Genomic DNA, 22549 nt, shown 5'->3' with positions numbered 1-22549 from the left:
TTTACATACGTAAAAAATCATAAAATATAATCAATTTTTTTAACAACTTTAATTTTATGTGATTTTTTACTTTTAAATTTTAATCTATACAACTTGTTTTGAGCTTTTCAAAAACTTATTTGAAACAAAAAGAAGTAAATAGTTTATTAATTTTTTTATTAATTATTTATTAGTATATTATTAATATTTAGATAATTAATGGTATGAATAATTGATTTTAAATCAAATTAAATTAGGTAATTTAAATTGATTAAAATTATTGTCTATTTATACTATTATTAATTAGTTAATAATTTTTTAATTGAAACTCGAAATTTTCGATAATCAAAATTTATAAATTTACTCTTAATTTCTATTTTTCAAGGCCTTTTTTTATATGCTTTTTCAGTTTTTAAAAATCAATAATGAAATTGATTTTGAAAAATAAAAATGAAACAAAAAAATGGTAAAATATTAAAAGAAATTATCATTTTTTTTTTGTATTTTTTAATTCATGTGTATTATAGGTTCTGAAAAATGCCAAAGAATTTTCAGTGCTAAACGTGGTCAATTTTGATTGGCTCAAAATTTTACTGTAGTGATTATTTTAAAATTCAACATCTATTATCTTTCATATTTTTCAATGTTAAATTTAATAAATTTTTTTATTATTCTGAACAATCAGTCGCATAAATTGTATGAATTTTGAAAAAAGTTAATATTTTAAAAAAATAAAATTTATATTCGGTTAATGAAAATATTCGAAATATTTTATAATAATACAAAATTATTTTACTTTTTATTTATTTATTATTATTTCAAACATTTTATACAATTTGTTGCTTAAAATTAATCATTTTGTCTTAAAAAAATTTCATTTGAAAAATAATAGAAATCCTTTATTTTAAAAATTTTTTTTGTTTGTCAAAAAACGTCTAACATTTTTAAATTTAAAAGATTCCATTATAGTACCTAATACTATTTTTTTAAACCATTAATGGGCTTGGTTTAGAAGAAAATTATTAAAAATTTCCACTAATCTTTAGTAGGCTACATTTCACTCATATAAAATTAGAGAAATACATGTTATTAGGATACAAGATTTTTAGAAAAGAATCTTATTTTCTCTTATTATTAAATAGATATTTTAACAAAGAATCACCATTTAAGGTTGATTTTAATGAATTTTAATGTAATTCAAATCAAATAGATGCTAATTCTTTACATTTCATAGACATCGTGATGTTTTTAAAAATCGAATAAATTTTGTTAGACAAATCAGTACCATTGAAGGTAATTTTTGGTATTTGTGAGTAAAAAGCGTCTGTTTCTTTAATCATTCGAGTTTCATTATACTTATAATCAATGTAATCCATTGATAGTAATTTTTGTATCCATGCCATCGTTTTTAACAAATATTTGGTAATAATATTCTTCTCATTTGCAGCAATACTTCTCATAGAGCTGATTGTATCAGATTCCTGACCAATAACTCTTGACATATCATCAATATAATTTATTTTCAAAAAACAAAAGAATTTAAGAAATTTAAAACTTTGTTTATTACTACAAAGGGATTTTAAATTTGTTTTGTTTCCGTCATTTATTGATGTTATGTTTTTATAAGCAGAATTTGTTAAAGAATAAAATTCGAAGACATTAGAATATTTAGTAATATTAAAATTAATGTGAGTTTTATTATTTAATTTCCGGAATAATAGGCACGGTAAACCTCTAAATAAATATTTTGTGTCATAGGAAACTTCTTTCTTATTCAAAAATACATAAAATTTCTGAGAATATTTACGGTAGGAGATAGTGTTTTTGACAAGTGAATCGTCATTATTTATAAATTCTGTCAAGTTATTGTAAAAGGAAGCATATAAAGAAAGATATTTTGGATAGCGTTCAACAAATACTTGATGTACTTTCATTAAATATGTGGGATTAATAAATCGCGTTATACATTTTTCAGATGTTAGGTTACAAAAATCTGGTAGTGCAGGAATAACCAAATTATTGTTATCAAATCTAATTCGTTCATCTAAAGAAAAATAATTCGAAGAGTTAACAAAATAAAATACAACATTTGAATAATCTTTAATCATTTTGTATTCAACGTAGCTAATCAGTGAATCGCGATGTCTGTCGGCAGTCATTGGGTAGACATAATAATAAGTATCATACGATTGAACCAAATAAATATGTTTCATTATGAAATCGTACAAAAACTGTTTTGAATAATGAAGATCTTCTCGCATAACTTTCGGTACTACTCTGTTACCTCTTATTTGTTTAGCAATTCTGATCCCTTGTTTCATGTCATCTACCACGATTATCACTAATCTCTTGAATTTCACCTCAAGAAGTAGATCATCAACTATTTCCCAATATTTGTAAATAAAGCAGATTGAAAAGTACACATGGTCATAATTGTAATTAGTATTTACACTCTGTAAACAACAAATATATAGAATTACATTTTTTGGTAGAGTATTTTTTATAGTTCGTTTAGTACTTCAGGTAGTTTAAATGATCCACAAAATGTTATAATGTGTACATTACAGATTACAAACTTACCAATGACTTCATAAAATGCTGATAAGTCATATTCATCACATCCTTCCAATTTGCAGTTACATTTAGCATTTCCTGGTTAAGATTAGCAAGCGCGGAATAGGTTCGATTTTTGTACATAGTATATTCATTTGTATACAAAATTTTTAAGCTGTTAAACCATTTTAGTTTGCTTGTCAATGGTTTTACAACATGTTCTTTTAGGGCTTCTATCCACGCTCTTTTGTTGTGAGATGTAACATCTGATATTTTGTTCATAAAACAAAATAATTCAAGTATTTCTATTTTGTGTTTAGTTTCACAAAGACTGCCAAAGGAATTGTCATTACTTTTCAATGAAAGTATGGTGTTATTTATCCAATTTAGATAGTCAATCACAATCATACGATCTTTAATATGAAGTTCATTTCTAATATCTCCGAAAACTACATCTTCTGTTACTTCCAGATATCTTGACTGAAAGCAAATTAAGCTTCTTTTTTTACTTTTTTCTATACTCTTGCTATTGATTTGGATTTGTTTTAGTAATGAGTTAAAGTGCAGTAAAGAACTCATGCTTTGAGAATTTATGTTAAACCCAATCGAATCACAAATATCATAATCGTTGACTGCCGTGAAGGATAAGTTTTTCGTTTCTTTTTTTCTAAATAATTTTTTTCGCAACTCGAATAATTCCGAGAAGCTTTCACCTTTTCGTAGTTTTTCATTTACATATTTTACAAGAGCGCAATTGGTGCAGCTTGGTTCCAATGGAATTAAAATATCTTCATAGAAAGGAGACTCTTTCTTTACATTAACAAAATCAAAAGTAATACCTAAATTGTTATGTAATAACTTCCATTGGAAATATATAGTCAAAAAATGGTCTTGAAAGTCTACTGGATAAATAAAATAATACGTGTCGTTGACTTCAAATAGATAAATATTTTGTAATATAACGTCATAGAATTGACTGTAATAATTACTGTCTTTGATCCCATCATCATTTAATATTCTTTTACTGTCACTTAAATTTCTAACTCTGTTTATACCGTCAATAAATTGATCTGCTATGATTAGTACTAATGGCTTGTAATTTCTTCCGAATAACATATAATCAATTACTGATAAATTATCATAAAGGGAACAGATATCATTTTTAAACGTGAATGGCTTGATTTTCGATTCTTTTATCTGTAAAATATTTATACTAAAAAATATTTTCAAATTTTTTGGATCTATCCTTTGAGTAAAAATATCGATTCATTTATATGATTTACTATTTTTTTATAACATGTAACAATAGGGAGTCATTTTTTCTAAACCTTTTTTGCAATAGGTTTTTTTTCTAAATAAATGTTATTTTTTAAAAATTAATTAAATAAAAAAATTCGAATTAGAGAATAAGTAGAAATAATTTTATAAATGTCTTTTATTAGAAGAAACAATAATTAGTTATTAATCCTTATTAAAAATGCAAAAAGTAAAAAAAAACGTTTTAAAAAAATCATTATTAGAAGAATGTTATTGGAAAAAGAAAATTAAAAAATTAAATTATTAAGAAATACAAATATTAAAAATAATATTCGAAAATATTTGTTTGAAAAAGTTTACTCCAATCGCAATGTTAGAAAATCATAAAAAGTTATCATTGTTTTATTTCTACAGAAAATTTATAGAAAAATATTATATAATTTTTAACAATTTTTTTGCGTTTTTAATTATGAAAATATAATAACTATTGGTAAAAATTGTAATTATAATATTACAATAATATGATTTTTAATTAATAATAATAAAGTACAAGTGTCCTACAATACGTTGATTCTTATTAAAATTTTATTTTACTTCTTTTCATAAATAAAAATTATTTAAAGATTATCACTGGTGAAATGACACATACAATAAGTCAAGTTATTCAATGAAATAATTAAAAATAGGTATACGCGCCGATAGCATAGTGGTTAGACCGTTAGACTACGAGTCTGTATGTCGTAGGTTCGACAAAGTGTGATAGTGATAGTGATAGTTTTGTCAATAAATTATCAAAATAACTATCGTATTTTATTTTTAAAGATTGTTTTACAGTGCAAATATTCTTTGTTTGCTTAGAAACTAAAAATAAGTAACTTATTTAATTTAAATTATTTTTGGGCAAACTTACCCGACTCTCCTCTACATTGTCTTCGTCAAAAATAGAAATTTTTCCAACGAGCAATAACAGAATCAAACCAAATGCTGTTAAAAATTTTCCTCGATAGTCCATGTTTCGTTTTCTTTCGAATATACTTTCTTTTAACACTTGTACTGATATACTGTTGAAATAGAGAAATGCTTGCTTATGTACATGAAAATTGTATCATAAAATGTAATCAATTTTTTAACAACTTTTTTACTTTTAATCTCTAAAACTTCTTTTGCGCTTCACGAAAATTCATGATTTATTTGCCATTTTTTATATCCTTGTTTTATAGTTTTGAACAAAGATTAAAAAAATTGATTTTAAAAAGTTTCAATTTTTTCAAAAGTTTTCGCAAATAAAAATGCAAAGATGTAACGATATAAAATTATATTTATTATTCATTATTATTACATTACATTTTGCAACTTACAGAAAATGTACAATGCAGGTTTCTTGCAAGCTTACATGTTAACTGGGTACAAGACACAATTTTTTTCTTTGCTCTTTAATAAGATCTGTTTCTTGAAATTTAGGAGAAGTTTTATTTTCACTTAAAACTAAATAGTTTTCTGTTGACGCATTATCTACATTTGGGGTGATTTCTTCAGAAACAGCAAAACCTAATTCCTGACATTGCAAAAAAATTGTATTGTTTTTAAAAATGTAATAGATTTTGTTATACAAATCAGTACCATTTACAGTAATTTTTGGTATTACCGAGTAAAGAGCGTCTGATTCTTTAATCATTCGAGTTCCATTATACTTATAATCAATATAATCCATTGATAGTAATTTCTCTATCCAACCCATCGATTTTAACAAATATTTGATACTAACATTTTTCTCTTTTACAACAATACTTTTCATATGGTAAACTTTTAAAGAATTCTGATTAATAACTTTTAGCATGTCTTCAATATAATTTATCTTTAAAAAACAAAAGAATTTAAGAAATTTAAAAACATTCTTATTATTACAAAGAAAATATAAATTAGTATTGTCTCCGTTATTTATTGAGGTTAAATTTCTATGAACAGAAGATAGCAAATTATAAAATTTAAAAACATCGACATATTTGGACATACTGAAATCAATATCGATTCTGTTATTTAATTCCCAAAATGATAAGCACGGCACATCAGTAAATAAATCATTTAGGTAAAAAGAAATTTTTTGTTGTTTTAAAAAGTCTTGAAATTCCTGAAAGTATGTAATGTTACCATGGCTTCTATAATGTTGATCGTAATTATTCACAAATTCTGTAAAATCATTGTAAACGGACGCATATATAGGAAAATATTCTGGAAAGCGGATAAAAAAATCTTGATGAACTTTAATTAAATGTGAGGGATTTATAAAGCGCGTCTGTATGTTTCCTGAGGAAATGTCACGATAATCGAGTAGCGCAGGAATAACCGAATCATAATAATTAATACAACTTGATTCATTACGAGAAAAATAATTCCTAGAGTTTATAAAATAAAATACAACATTTGAATAATCTTTAATCATTTTGTATTCGAAATAGCCAATCAATGGGTTTTCTTGTCTGATGGTAGTCGTTGGGTAGACGTAATAATAAGTATCATTAGATTTAACCAAATAAATATGTTTCATTATGAAATCGTACAAAAACTGTTCAGAATAATGAAGATCTTCTCGCCTTACTTTTGGCTCTACTCTTCTAGCTCTTATTTGCTCAACAGTACTTATCCCCGTTCTCATATCATCTGCTATGATTATCACTAATCTATTGAATTCCATCTCAAGAAGTAGATCATCAATTGTTTTCCAATGTTTGTAAATTTTGCAGGTTGAAAAGTACATAAGGTCAGGATTGTAATTAGTTTTTACACTCTGTAAATAACGAATATTCAGAATTACAATTTCAAAATTTTAAAAATTGTGGAAGATATATAAGATAAGATAAGATATTTGTTAATATTTCCCAAACAATACAATGGATTTTAATAATATTGAAATATTTTATTCTTAAAATCATGTCCTTTCAAAATTTTGCAAAAATAAATTTTTTTTACAAAAATAATGAAAAAAAAATTTGGAATCGATTTATAGATTTCAGGTTTTATAGAGCAAAATACAAAATTTTTAGATTTAAATTAAAAATAATTGAATCTGATAAATCTTTTCCAAATAGTTTGCATTTATTGAAATAAATAAATTCTGTTTTCAGTGCACATTTCCTACTACTTTGCCATTTATTCCTTCTTCATACTGATGCATAAAATGTTTTATTTTGTGAAATGGAATTTAAAACTTACCAGAGAATCCTTAACAATATTATAGGTAATATTCATTACATTTCTGCAATTGTCTCTTAAAAGTAGCATTTTCCGTTTAAGATCATCAAGTGAGGAAAAAATGTAATCGTTTTTTAAAGAATATTCATTTTTATACAAATATATTAAGCTGTTAAACCAAGGCAGTTGGCTTATCAATGTTTTTGCAACAAGATGTTTTAGACCTGCTATCCATGATATTATTTTGTGAGATGTAACATCTGATATTCCTTTCATAAAACAAAATAATTTAAATATGCCTATTTTGTGTTCATTATCACAAATACCGCCAAATGAATTATCATTGCTTGTCAATAAAGATATAGTGTTATTGATCCAATTCAAATAATCAATGCTGACCATAACATCTTTAACATCGCTAAAATATCTCAAAAACAGATATTCTGTCACTTCCAAATTTCTAGACAGAAAGCACATTAAGCTTCTTCCTGCAGTACTTCTTTTTTTACTTTTTTCTATACTCTTACTATTGTTTTGAATTTGATTGAGTAATGAGTTAAAATGCATATAAGAATTCGCGCTTTGAGAATTTAAGTTGAATCCTATCGAACCACAAATGTTGTCATTATCGAATGCATTAAAAGATAAGTTTTTTGTTTTTTGTTCTTTGAATAATTGTTTACGTAACTGGAATAATTCTGCGAAGCTTTCACCCTTCTGTAGTTTTTCGTTTACATAATTTACAAGAGGGCAATTGGTGCAGCTTGGTTCCAATGGAATTAAAATATCTTCATAGAAAGGAGACTCTTTTTTTACATTAACAAAATCAAAGGTTATGCCTAAATTGTCCTTTAGTAACTTCTTTTGTGAATATATGGTCAATAAATGGTCTTGAAAGTCTACTGGATAAATAAAATAATATGTGTCGTTCGCTTGTAGTAAATAAATATTTCCTAATATAGTTTGATATAATTGACTGTAATAAGGATAGTTCTTGATTCTATAATCATTTAATATTCTTTTGCTTCCGTTTAAATTTACAACTCTGTTTATACCATCACTAATCTTATCTGCTATAATCACTACCAACGGCTTGTACTTTCTTTCAAAAAGCATAGAATCAATTACTTTAGAGTTATCATAAAGGGAGCAGATATCATTTTTAAACGTGAGTGATTTGATTTCCGTTTCTTCTACCTGTAAAATACTCATTTTGAGAAACATTCTCTTTAAGATTTAGTCTTAGAGTAAAAATATCGACTCATTTTTTTATATATTTCTTTTATAATATGTAACGCTAATGAGTCACTTCTTCTAAAAAAAAATTTTCTAATATTTCTTTTTCATAACAAAATCTGATTCTAAAAAATTGCATTTATACAATGCTCTGGAAACTACTGATTTATGAAATTAATTTCTGTAAAAACATTTACTTTGTAAAACATAGAAAATTAGAAATTGATTTTCATTAGAAAAGCAAAAATTATAAAATAAATTTTCTAAGAAAAATAATTAAAAATTGAACTCCATTAGAAAAAGAACATTTTTAACAACTGAATTTTTTAGAAATACAGAAATTAGAAAATTATACATTGAAGAATAGTTTTTAGAAAAACTATACGCCAATCGTAACAGTATTTATAAGATATTAGAGTTTTGTCTATTTCTTAAATAAAGCAAATATTAAATTTTCACGATTCCTTGATAAAAATATTGTTTTGTAAATTTACAGAAAATTATTAAATTTTTTTATCGTTTTTTTTTTATTTTTTGATATTAAATATTATCATTTATGAAAAATTCAAGTAACAGATGTATAAAAAAAAAGTTATGACATTATTTATAAAAAAATATTTTTAAATTATTTCAAATTAATTTATAAAAAGCAGTATTATTGTTAATTTCTGAAACTATTATTATATACTAGATTAATAAAATAATTTGACACCTCCCGTTGATAAAATCTTATATCAATTGTTTTATGTATTCTAGGATATTCTTCTAAGCCCCTACATTGAGAAAACGATTCATTTGATTCAAATAAATTTTGTTTAAATCAATCTTAAAATATCTTTGCTATACAGTAAAGTATATTTCAGTTTAATTCAAACATGTTTTTCGATTCATTTACAGAAATAATATATTGAATTTAAACATAAGTTATGGTTGATTTTAAATTATTTATAACCACTTTTTAAGTTTGAAGCAAACATAAAATTTTTAAACATATTTTTTGTTTCAACCAAAACAGAATATTTGTTTTAATTAAACATAATAATTCAAACAAAATAATATTTTTGAATCAAATTTTATAGCTAATTTTAATAATTTATTTTATTATTTTTATTTAGGATTTTATTTCAGTAATAATTATTAACAATTAAAAAATGCAAAACATTACAAACGAATTTTATTATTTTGACAATTAAAATAGGCTTTAATCAACGGGATGCGTTGAATTGTAATAATAAACAATATATTTTTTTAATCTCAAAAAATCGAGACTATAATTAGTTTTTGTTTTAATTCTCAACAAAAAAAAGTACAATATAAAAATGAAAATAATGAATAAATAATTTAAATAAATTCTTCTCTTCTTATACTTACATTGTTTTCTCCATAAATTGAAATTTGGCCAGCCATCGATAGAAAAATCAAAGTAAGCGCTGTTGAAAATGTACTTTGAGAATGCATTTTTCATTTTCTTGTGAATATACTTTCTTTCAATAGTTGCACTGATATAATATTGAAATAAAATAATGCATGCTTATATACGTAAAAAATCATAAAATATAATCAATTTTTTTAACAACTTTAATTTTATGTGATTTTTTACTTTTAAATTTTAATCTATAAAACTTGTTTTGCGCTTTACAAAAATTTATTTGAAACAAAAAGAAGTAAATAGTTTATTAATTTTTTTATTAATTATTTATTAGTATATTATTAATATTTAGATAATTAATGGTATGAATCATTAATTTTAAATCAAATTAAATTAGGTAATTTAAATTGATTAAAATTATTGTCTATTTATACCAGGGACCGTCTCGAAAGTTTAGTTTCGTTTTAGTGTTTGAGTTGACACGAAACTAAATTAACAAAGTGACTTTTGTTTCAAGTCGACACGAAACAAAATTAACAAACTGAGTTTAGTTTCGTGTCGACCCGAAACTAAATTAATAAATTAGATTTAGTTTCGTGTCGACTCAAAACAAAAGATTGAAAAACATAATTATTTAGTGTCAATCATAGAAAAATTGTTTCCCCTGACTTACGTAACTAGAGCAACGTAAGTAATTACTGTAAGTTATGTAACCAGAGTAAATTACGTAACTATAGTAATTTACATAATTAAAGGAAGTTACGTAACTTACGTAAATGTGATTATTTGAGTTAATATGGTAAATTCCACTATTTACGTTAGTTACGTAACTTGCGTAAGCTTGATTAATTGCGTAAGCTATTCTAGTTACGTAACTTACGTAAGTTTGACCATTTACGCAAGTTACTGTAGTTACGCACTTTACTCTAGTTCCTGTAGTTACGTACTTTACTCTAGTTACGTAAGTTATTCTAGTTACGTAACTTCCTTTAATTATGTAAATTACTATAGTTACGTAATTTACTCTGGTTACGTAACTTACATTAATTACTTACGTTGCTCTAGTTACGGATGACAAGGGAAACAATTTTTCTGTGATTGACACTAAATAATTGTGTTTTAGTCTTTTGTTTTGAGTCGACACGAAACTAAACTCATTTTGTTAATTTAGTTTCGTGCACGGAAAAGTTTTGGGGCGAGCAACTCTATTTGCTCTAGTAACGCTGCGCAACTTCACTTTGGTGCAGCAATAGTCGCAAAAAGATAGCGCAGCAGGCCAGCATTGGACGAGCTGCTCTACCAGTCGTGTATCTACCACTGACTTTCAGCGCAGCTCGTCCAACACTGGGTGAGCAGCGTTCCCAGTAGAGAGAGAAGCTCACCCATTTACAAGGCGATATGCCTTCTCTCTTTTAGGAAAAACCTTCTCTACGCGCGGAGAACGCAGCTAGCCCGAAAACTTTTCCGTGTGTCAACTCAAACACTAAAACGAAAGTAATTTCTATTTAGTTTCGTTTTAGAAGCGGTCCCTGATTTATACTATTATTAATTAGTTAATAATTTTTTAATTGAAACTCGAAATTTTCGATAATCAAAAATTATAAATTTACTCTTAATTTCTATTTTTTAAGGCATTTTTAATATGCTTTTTCAGTTTTTAAAAATCAATAATGAAATTGATTTTGAAAAATAAAAATGAAACAAAAAAATGGTAAAATATTAAAAGAAATTATCATTTTTTTTGCATTTTTTAATTCATGTGTATTATAGGTTCTGAAAAATGCCAAAGAATTTTCAGTGCTAAACGTGGTCAATTTTGATTGTCTCAAAATTTTACTGTAGTGATTATTTTAAAATTCAACATCTATTATCTTTCATATTTTTCAATGTTAAATTTAATAAATTTTTTTATTATTCTGAACAATCAGTCGCATAAATTGTATGAATTTTGAAAAAAGTTAATATTCTAAAAAAATAAAATTTTTATTCGGTTAATGAAAATATTCGAAATATTTTATAATAATACAAAATTATTTTACTTTTTATTTATTTATTATTATTTCAAACATTTTATACAATTTGTTGCTTAAAATTAATCATTTTGTCTTAAAAAAATTTCATTTGAAAAATAATAGAAATCCTTTATTTTAAAAATTTTTTTTGTTTGTCAAAAAACGTCTAACATTTTTAAATTTAAAAGATTCCATTATAGTACCTAATACTAATTTTTTAAACCATTAATGGGCTTGGTTTAGAAGAAAATTATTAAAAATTTCCACTAATCTTTAGTAGGCTACATTTCACTCATATAAAATTAGAGAAATACATGTTATTAGGATACAAGATTTTTAGAAAAGAATCTTATTTCCTCTTATTATTAAATAGATATTTTAACAAAGAATCACCATTTAAGGTTAATTTTAATGAATTTTAATGTAATTCAAATCAAATAGATGCTAATTCTTTACATTTCATAGACATCGTGATGTTTTTAAAAATCGAATAAATTTTGTTAGACAAATCAGTACCATTGAAGGTAATTTTTGGTATTTGTGAGTAAAAAGCGTCTGTTTCTTTAATTACATTATTTTCTCCATAAATTGAAATTTGGCCAGCCATCGATAGAAAAATCAAAGTAAAAGCGCTGGCGAAAATGTACTTTGAGAATGCATTTTTGATTTTCTTGTGAATATACTTTCTTTCAATAGTCGCACTGATATAATATTGAAATAAAATAATGCACGCTTATATACATAAAAAATCATAAAATGTAATCAATTGTTTTAACAACTTTAATTTTATGTGATTTTTTACTGTCAATCTATAAAACTTATTTTGCGCTTTACAAAAATTTATTTGAAACAAGAAGAAGTAAATAGTTTATTATTTTTTTTATAATATTTGTTTATTTATAACACTAGAAGAATAATATACTTTACTTACTATTATTAATTATTAATATTTACTTTATTAACTATTATTAATTAGTTAATAATTTTATAACTCAAACTTGAAATTTTCGATAATCAAAAATTAAAAATTTACTCTTAATTTCTATTTTTCAAGGCCTTTTTTTATATGCTTTTCCAGTTTCTAAAAATCAACAACAAAAGTGATTTTGAAAAATAAAAATGAAACATAAAAGAATGATAAAATATTTCAAAACTGTAGTATTTTTTACTTTTTTTAATTCATGTGTATTACAGGTTCTGAAAAATGTTAGAATTGTCAGTGCTAAACGTGGTCAATTTTGATTGTCTCAAAATTTTACTGTAGTGATTATTTTAAAATTCAACATCTATTATCTTTCATATTTTTCAATGTTAAATTTAATAAATTTTTTTATTATTCTAAACAATCAGTCGCATAAATTGTATGAATTTTGAAAAAAGTTAATATTTTAAAAAAATAAAATTTATATTCGGTTAATGAAAATATTCGAAAAATTTTATAATAATACAAAATTATTTTACTTTTTATTTATTTATTATTATTTCAAACATTTTATACAATTTGGTGCTTAAAATTAATTATTTTGTCATAAAAAAATTTCATTTGAAGAATAATATGTATATTTTGCTCTTTTTTAATTACTATTTCAATAATTTTAAAAAAGAATCTTATTTTCTCTTATTATTAAATAGATTTTTTTTATAAAATCATTAACATTTAAGGTTAATTTTAATATAATTCAAATTAAATTGATTCCTTACATTTTAGAGAGATCCTGTAGTTTTTCATAATCGAATAAATTTTGTTATACAAATTAACACCATTTGAGGTAATTTCTGATATTTCGGTGTAAAGAGCATCTGATTCTTTAAATATTCGAGTTTCATTATACTGATAATCAATGTAATTCTTTGATAATAATTTTTCTATCCAACCCTGAGTTTTTAACAAATTTTTGAGAATAACATTTTTCTCTGCTTCAACAATACTTTTCATATAGTCAATTACATAAGATTTCTGATTAATAACTTTTAGCATGCCTTCAATATAATTTATTTTTAAAAAGCAAAATAATTTAAGAAATTTCAAAACATTCTTATTACTACAAAGAGAATATAAATTCGTATTGTCTCTGTTATTTATTGAGGTTAAATTTCTATGAGCATAAAATAACAAACTATAAAATTTAAAAACATCGCCATATTTGGATATACTAAAATCAATGTCAATTCTGTTATTTAATTCCCAAAATGATAGGCACGGCAAACCTCTAAATAAATAGTTTGTGTCATAAAAATGATTTTGTTCTTTCAAAAGAATATAAAAGTTCTGAAAGCAACCAATGGAACCATGGACTTTATTATGTGAATCGTAATTATTAACAAACTCTGGCAATTTATTGTAAAAGGAAGTATATAATAAAAAATATTTAGAAAAGCGGTTAAAAAAATCTTGATGAACTTTAATTAAATAAGAGGGACTTATATAGCGCGTCTTATAGTTCCCTAAAGTTATGTTAGAATAATCTGGTAGCGCAGGAATTACTAAATCATTGTAATCGTGACCAATTTGTTCATATGAAGAAAAATAATTCGCAAAGTTTACAAAATAAAATACAACATTTGAATAATCTTTAATCATTTTGTATTCGAAATAGCCAATCAGTGGGTTTTTTTGTCTGTCGTCGTTCGTTGGGTAGACATAATAGTGAGTATCATTGGATTGAACCAAATAAATATGTTTCATTATTATGTCGTACAAAAACTGTTCTGTAAAATGAAGATCTTCTCGCATAACTTTCGGTACTACTCTGTTACCTCTTATTTGTTTAGCAATTCTGATCCCTTGTTTCATGTCATCTACTATGATTATCACTAATCTTTTGAATTTCACCTCAAGAAGAAGATTATCAACTATTTCCCAATAATTGTAAAAATTGCAGATTGAAAAGTACATAAGGTCATAGTAATGATAAGTATTTACACTCTGTAAACAACGAATATTTAGAATTACGATTTATGTTAGAGTATTTTTCATAGTTCTTTTAGTACTTCAGATACTCTCAATTTTACTCTGTACGCACAGAGCAAAATTTTAATTGTAATAAATATAATTGACTAGAGTGAAATTACTTTCTATTTGACTTAGAGTCTGCTAAATTCTTCTGCTAAAGTCTTTTGTTTGAAATAAACTATTCGAAACGATTAAAATTTTTATTTTAACTACCTTAGTATACTGAGATGCGAAAGCTTTAGTACATTTCGATAGATTACTTGCAAATTCTTACTTTACTTCAAATTCAGATATATTTGTTGTCAAATTCAACCAAATGTACTGAAACTTTCTGATCACAGCATAAATATTTAAATGATTAATATATTTTAATTTATCGTATTAAGTAGATAGTAATATTTATTATAATATCACTATTTTTTATTGCTTTCCCATACTGATGCATAAAATTATATAATTTGTAGATTATAGGTTTAAAACTTACCAAAGAACTCCCTATTTTCTCATAGGTAATATTCATTACATCTTTCCAATTTTCACTGACATTTAGCATTTCCTGTTTAAGATAAAAGAGTTCGGAGGATATTCGACTTTTTTCAAATGTATAATCATAATTATAATAAATCATTAAGCTATGAAACCAACTTAGTTTGCTTATCAATGGCATTGCAACAAGTTCGTCTAGGGCTTCTGTCCACCCTGTTATGTTGCGAGATGTAACATCTGACATTTCTTTCACAAAACAAAATAATTTAAGTATTTCTATTTTGTGTTCATTTTCACAAAGACCTCCAAATGAAGTATCATTGATTTTCAATGACAATATAGTTCTGTCAATCCAGTTTAAGTAATCAATCATAATCATAACATCTTTTACATCACTAACATAACCCAACAATTGATATTCTGTTACTTCCAAATTTCTAGACTGAAAGCAAATTAAGCTTCTTTCTACAATACTTCTTTTTTTACTTTTTTCCATACTCTTGCTATTGTTCTGAATTTGTTTTAGTAATGAGTTAAAACGCATATAAGTATTCGCGCCTTGAGAATTTAAGTTGAATCCTATCGAAGAACATATGTTGTCATTATCGAATGCATTAAAAGATAAGTTTTTTGTTTCTTGTTCTCTGAATAATTGTTTACGTAACTCGAATAATTCTGAGAAGCTCTCGTCTTTACGTATTTTTTCGTTTACATAATTTACAAGAGGGCAATTGGTGCAGCTTGGTTCCAATGGAATTAAAATATCTTCATAGAATGGAGACTCTTTCTTTACATTAACAAAATCAAAGGTTATGCCTAAATTGTCCTTTAGTAACTTCTTTTGGGAATATATGGTCAATAAATGGTCTTGAAAGTCTACTGGATAAATAAAATAATATGTATCGTTGACTTCAAATAGATAAATATTTTTCAATATAATTTGATAAAACTGACTGTAATAAGGGATGTTCTTGATCCCATAATCATTTAATACTCTTTTGTTGCCACTTAAATTTCTAACTCTGTTTATACCGTCAATAAATTGATCTGCTATTATTACTACCAACGGCTTGTACTTTCTTTCGAAAAGCATATAATCAATTAATTTAGACTTATCATAAAGGGAACAAATATCATTTTCAAACGTGAATGGCTTGATTTTTGTTTCTTCTTCCTGTAATTTTACAAACATTCATTCTGAGAAACGTTGTCAAACTTTTTGAATGCATCCTTACAGTAAAAATATCGACTTATTTTTTATTTACTATTTTTTATAACAAGTAACAATATGTAGTTACTTTTTCTAAACAATTTTTTTGTAATAGGTTTTTTTCTAAATAAAAGTTTATATTGTATTTAAAGAATAAATTTCGAATTAAAAAATAAGTAGAATTAATTTATAAAATGACTTTATATTAGAAGAAACAATAAGTAGTAAATGATCCGTATTAAAAATGCAAAAAATAAATAAAGAACCTTTCCGAGTCAAAATTTTAGAACCTGCTTTTGACCTATTTGATCCTATTGTTTCAATATTTATGTGGACCAATTTTTATTTTATCAAATCATAAAAATTACGTAGAATTTTTATTAAATAGAATTTTTTGGAAATTTTTGGCAACTGATTTAATTAGTGAATTATAAATAATATTAATTTCTATAATTAATAAATATTTGTTTACCTACATTAATTTACATTATTTACATTGTCCTATTCGCATACTATTTTTAAAATAAAAAAAAATTATTAGAAGAATTTAATTAGAAAAAGAACATTTAGAAATTGAACTTTTTAGAAATACAAATATTAAAATAATTATTTGAGAATATTTTTTTGAAAAACTCTACTCTAATCGCAAAGTTACAGAGTCATAAAAAGTAATCATTGTTTTATTTCTACAGAAAGGAAAATATTTGCAATTCACGATTTCTTAATAAATATTTTATTCTAAAATGTAAATAATAAATTTATAGAAAAATATTAAATTTTTAATAAATTTTTTTATTGCTTTTTTAATGACGAAAGTATAATAACTGTATACTTAAAAACTAACTATAATATTATAAATATTATAGTAATATAATTATATTATATACATATATTAATATAATGCTTGGTAATGTTCTCACAAAGCGGACATAAACAATGTTGCGACAATAGTACATCAACATTACCTGACAATATAAGTTTTTCTTAATAAATGATCCAAATAATTATCCTATTTTATTTTTGAAAGCTTTTTTTACATTGCAAAATGCTTTATTTGCTTTGAAACTAAAAATAAGTAACTTTTTTTTGGCGAACTTACCCAACTCTCTTCTACATTGTCTTCATCAAAAATTGAAATTTTTCCAACGAGCAATAACAGAATCAAACCAAACGCTGTTAAAAATTTTCCTGGATAGTCCATGTTTAGTTTCTTTTTGAATGTACTTTCTTTCAACACTTGTACTGATATACTATTGAAATAGAAAAATGCTTGCTTATGTACATGGAAATTGTATCACAAAATGTAATCAATTTTTTAATAACTTTTTTACTGTTAATCTCTAAAACTTCTTTTGTGCTTCACGAAAATTCATGATTTATTTGCCATTTTTTATATCCTTGTTTTATAGTTTTGAACAAAGATTAAAAAAATTGATTTTAAAAAGTTTCAATTTTTTCAAAATTTTTCGCAAATAAAAATGCAAAGATGTAACGATATAAAATTATATTTATTATTCATTATTATTACATTACATTTTGCAACTTACAAAAAATGTACAATGCAAGGTTTCTTGCAAGCTTACATGTTAACTGGGTACAAGACAATTTTTTTCTTTGCTCTTTAACCTTTAAAGTGCTAAGTGTTGAAAAATCACGCTCAGTGCTAACCCCGGTCTGTCAGACCGCTATTCCCTTTTGACAGTTTTTTAGTCATTTATAATTTTTAAGAGACAACTATTATAAATATTTTTTACTTTTTAACAAAAAAAGTCATTTCTGTATTATGCATTTATGTATTTTATTTATTTTATAAATACAGTCTATGAGAACTGTCAGTAGAACTAGCTGCGCGTCAAGTTGCGCAGACGTTACTCATGGGAATATACTGGAATATACTTTCATTTAAAGCTAACCCCGGTCTCACAGACCGCTATACTTCAAATATTTATTTATATTACAAAATTTAACGAATAACAATTTTTGAAAAAGTTGTCTCCTAACAGATTTTCATTAAATATGAAGCTACTAAAAAGTTCAAGTTCTTATTATACTTTGAAAAAAAGTTACAAGCAAAGAAAATTTTAATAGCGATCTGTCAGACCGGCATAGCACTTTAAAGGTTAATAAGATCTGTTTCTTGAAATTTAGGAGAAGTTTTATTTTCACTTAATACTAAATAATTTTTCGTTGACGCATTAACTACATTTACGGTGATTTCTTCAGTATCAACAAATCCTAATTTCTGACATTGCAAAAAAATTGTATTGTTTTTAAAAATGGAATAAATTTTGTTAGACAAATCAGCACCATTGAAGGTAATTTTTGGTATTTGAGAGTAAAGAGCATCTGATTCGTTAAACATTCGAGTTTCATTATTCTGATAATCATTGTTATTCATTGACAATAGTTTTTGTATCCAACCCATCGTCTTTAAGAAATATTTTATAATATCATTTTCCTCATTTTCAACAATACTTTTCATATTGGAAATGTAATTAGATTCTTGATCAATAACTTTTAGCATGTCGTCAATAAAATTTATTTTTAAAAAGCAGAAGAATTTAAGAAATTTAAAAATTTCTTTTTTACTACAAAGAGATTTTAAATTAGTATTGTCTCCGTTATTTATTGAGATTATGTTCGTATAAGCAGAAATTAGTAGATCATCAAAGTGCAAAGCATCGTTCAATTTAGTGATACTAAAATCCATGTCCGTTCTAAGATTTAATTCCCGTAACGATAAGCACGGCAAATCTCTAAATAAATAATTGATATTATAAGAAATTTGCTTTTGTCCCAAAAATTCATAAAATTTTCGAGAGTATTCAATATAGTAACTGTCTTTATGCTGTGGATTGTGATTATTTATAAATTCTGTCAATGTCAAGTAAAAAGAAGCATATAAAGAAAAATATTTTGGAAAGCGGTTAAAAAATTCTTGATGTACTTTCAATAAATATGAGGGATTTACAAAGCGTGTCTTACAGTTTCTTGAAGTTATGTTACAAAAATCTGGTAGCGCAGGAATAACCAAATAATTATAATCAAGAATAATTTGTTCATCAAGAGAAAAGTAATTCAAAAAGTTTACGAAAAGAAATTCAACTTTCGAATAATCTTTAATCATTTTGTATTCGAAATAGCCAATCAATGGGTTTTCTTGTCTGCTGGTAGTCGTTGGGTAGACGTAATAATGAGTATCATTGGATTGAACCAAATAAATATGTTTCATTATGAAATCGTACAAAAACTGTTCAGAATAATGAAGATCTTCTCGCTTTACTTTTGGTACTATTCTACTAGTTCTTATTTGGTTAAAAGTTTTAATTCCTTGTCTTATATTATCTGTCACGATTATCACTAATCTCTTGAATTTCACATCGAAAAGAAGATCGTTAATTGTTTTCCAATGTTTGTAAATAGTGCAGATTGTATTGTTGATAAGTCTGCTGTTATTATTATTTGCACTCTGTAAATAAAACATGTTTAATGTTACAATTTATGTTAAGGTATTTTGAATAATTCTCTTGGTACATTAAATAATGTTAACCATAGAAATAGAACAGCTTTATTTGTTTTAAATAAAATTGATCAGGATCTCATATAACATACTGATATATAGAGAAAAATTTGTTTGAACCAATTTTATAAATTTTATAAATTAAAGGACTACAAATCTACCTCCACGAGGAAGCAAAATTATTATCTGCGAACCAAAGAAAATTCATTTGAAATAATAAAAAGTTAAAAAGCCTCTGAATTAAATATATTTTGCTACTGTTTGTAAACATACGTTAGATTCATTTACCTAATCAACGCAAAAAAAATTCCATTGGGTCAAGAAAATATTTTTCAATTAAATATGAACTTATTTAATCGAGCATATTTGTTTCAGTGCACAGATATTAGACCTTCTTTTATTCTCATAATGATACAAAAAATGTTCTATTTTGTGAAATACAATTTAAAACTTACCAGAGAATCCTTAACATTATTATAGGCAATATTCATTACATTACTCCAATTTTCGCTTACAGTTAACATTTCATTTTTAAGATAATTGAGTGCGTAGAAAATTTGATTCTCGCTCATCGTATATTCATAATTAAAATAAGACATTAAGCTGTTAAACCATTTTAGTTTGCTTTTCAATGTTTTTGCAACATGTTGTTTTAGGGCATCTATCCATGCTGTCACGTTGTGTGATGTAACATCTGATTTTTTCTTCATAAAACAAAATAAGTCAAGTATTTCTATTTTGTGTTTATTTTCACAAAGAATCCCAAATGAAATATCACTGTTATTTAATGAAGATGTAGTGCTATAAATCCAATTTAAATAATCAATCATAACCGTAACATTTTTTAAATCGCTACCATAGCTCGAAAGCAGATGTTCTGTTGCTTCCGAATTTCTAGACTGAAAGCAAATTAAGCTTTTTTCAACTATTCTTTTTTTTATTTTTGCTATACTCTTGCTATTACTTTGAATTTGATTTAGTAATGAGTTAAAACTCATTAAAGAATTCGCGTTTTGAGAATTTAAGTTAAATCCCATCGAAGTACATACGTTGTCATTATCGTCGAATGTACCAAAAGATAAGTTTTTTGTTTCTTGTTCTCTGAATAATTGTTTACGTAACTCCAATAATTCTGAGAATCTTTCACCTTTTTGTAGTTTTTCATTTACATAATTTACAAGAGTGCAATTGGTGCAGCTTGGTTCCAATGAAATTAAAATATCTTCATAGAAAGGAAAATCTTTCTTTACATTAACAAAATCAAAGGTAATTCCTAAATTGTCATTTAATAGCTTATTTTGGCAATAAATGGTCAAAAAACGTAATTTTAATTTTAATGGATAAACAAAATAATATGTGTCGTTTGCTTGGAATAGATAGATATTTTCCATTATAATTTGATATAACTGACTGTAATGAGGGTTGTTATTGATCCCATCATCATTTAATATTCTTTTGCTCCCACTTAAATTTCTAACTCTATTTATACCAATACTCAAGTTAGCTGCTATTATTACTACCAAAGGTTTGTACTTTCTTTCAAAAAGCATAGAATCAATTACTTTAGAGTTATCATAAAGGGAACAGATATCATTTTCAAACTTGAGTGACTTGATTTCCAATTCTTCTACCTGTAAAATACTCATTTTGAGTAATATTTAATTTGTAGGATGTATATCCTTAGAGTAAAACTATTGACCCCAGAAAACTAGAGGTTTGGAATAGCATCAGCTATTGGAAAATATTCTAAATATTGAAATACACCATTCACAGATTTTTCAGTATTGTAACAGAACAGAGTAACTTTTTCGACAAAATATTGAAAAAATGAGAAAATAAACATTTGAATCAAACATATTTAAGCTTATTAACTGACTTTAATTAAACAGAATCATTTCAAAATATTTTTGCACGGAAGAAAGGTTTCACGAAAGTCTTAACTAAAACAACTAGTAATTTCGTTAACATAGTGAAATTTGTAGTTGTTCCATGTGAAACTTATTTTTCTGTGTGTACCTATAAACTTTATTTGAAAAATAATTATTAGAAATTGAATATCTTTAGACAAAGGTTAAAAATCGAACTTTTTAGAAATACAAAAATTTAAAATATAAAATATTTGATAATAATTTTTAGATAAACGGTTCATCAATCGTAAAGTTATAGAGTCTCAAAAAGTAATCTTTTATTTTATTTCGGAAGGAAAGGCAGTTGCCTTCTATTAATATACATAGTTATGTATATTTCACGATTCCTTAAAAAATATTTTTATTGTAAACTTACAGAAAAAATGAATTCTTTAACGACTTCTTGTATTACTTTTTTATTTTTCGACTTTATATCTTATCATTTATGAAAAATGCAAATTATGACAATATTTTAACCCAAATAGCACAATATTTGAGTCCAATATTGTATCATTATTGCATGGAAATATTCGTTTTTTTCAATAAATAATTCTAAGAATTATTTCTTTTTATTTTTAAAAGTTGTCTTTTCAGTGTAAAATGCTTTGCTTAGAAACTAAAAATAAGTAACTTTTTTTAAAATTTATATTTGTTTGGGCGAACTTACCCGACTCTCTTCTACATTGTCTTCATCAAAAATTGCAATTTTTCCAACGAGCAGTAACAGAATCAAACCAAACGCCGTTAAAAATTTTCTTCGGTAGTCCATGTTTCGTTTTCTATCGAGTGTACTTTCTTTCAACACTTGCACTGACTTACTATTAAAATACAAAAATTCATGCTAATACATATGAAAAATGTATCATAAAATATAATCA

General features: G+C 24.8%; 4 protein-coding genes across 5 annotated transcripts; all 4 read right to left on the bottom strand.

Moving 5' to 3' along the window:
- Positions 1-952: 952 nt before the first annotated feature.
- On the bottom strand, positions 953-4842 carry LOC122510633. Its single transcript, XM_043625407.1, has 3 exons — positions 4700-4842; positions 2560-3729; positions 953-2432 (listed from the first exon to the last, which is right to left on the bottom strand). Exons 1-3 carry the CDS (start codon positions 4799-4801, stop codon positions 1182-1184), a joined length of 2523 nt encoding a protein of 840 aa, XP_043481342.1. The 5' UTR covers positions 4802-4842; the 3' UTR covers positions 953-1181.
- Positions 4843-5089: 247 nt separating this feature from the next.
- On the bottom strand, positions 5090-10231 carry LOC122510630. The gene is made up of 4 exons (XM_043625404.1): positions 10018-10231; positions 9586-9713; positions 7000-8175; positions 5090-6574 (listed from the first exon to the last, which is right to left on the bottom strand). The coding sequence occupies exons 2-4, from the start codon at positions 9670-9672 to the stop codon at positions 5186-5188; spliced, it is 2652 nt and encodes an 883-aa protein (XP_043481339.1). The 5' UTR covers positions 9673-9713; positions 10018-10231; the 3' UTR covers positions 5090-5185.
- A 2941-nt stretch (positions 10232-13172) lies between these two features.
- Positions 13173-17569, bottom strand: LOC122510634. Of its 2 annotated transcripts, XM_043625409.1 has the most exons (4): positions 17344-17569; positions 15033-16208; positions 14353-14521; positions 13686-13864 (listed from the first exon to the last, which is right to left on the bottom strand). In XM_043625409.1, exons 1-4 carry the CDS (start codon positions 17443-17445, stop codon positions 13824-13826), a joined length of 1488 nt encoding a protein of 495 aa, XP_043481344.1. In that variant the 5' UTR covers positions 17446-17569; the 3' UTR covers positions 13686-13823. The 2 variants fall into 2 exon arrangements, with proteins under 2 accessions (XP_043481343.1, XP_043481344.1); XM_043625408.1 differs by having other exon boundaries at positions 13173-14521; positions 17344-17568.
- A 740-nt stretch (positions 17570-18309) lies between these two features.
- LOC122510631 lies at positions 18310-22476 on the bottom strand. Its single transcript, XM_043625405.1, has 3 exons — positions 22339-22476; positions 20220-21395; positions 18310-19713 (listed from the first exon to the last, which is right to left on the bottom strand). Exons 1-3 carry the CDS (start codon positions 22438-22440, stop codon positions 18358-18360), a joined length of 2634 nt encoding a protein of 877 aa, XP_043481340.1. The 5' UTR covers positions 22441-22476; the 3' UTR covers positions 18310-18357.
- Positions 22477-22549: the final 73 nt, after the last annotated feature.

The sequence above is a fragment of the Leptopilina heterotoma genome, unplaced genomic scaffold, assembly GCF_015476425.1.
Source record: "Leptopilina heterotoma isolate Lh14 unplaced genomic scaffold, ASM1547642v1 Lhet_71, whole genome shotgun sequence".
NCBI classification, from domain to species: domain Eukaryota; kingdom Metazoa; phylum Arthropoda; class Insecta; order Hymenoptera; family Figitidae; genus Leptopilina; species Leptopilina heterotoma.
This window is presented reverse-complemented; position numbering and strand designations above follow the sequence as displayed.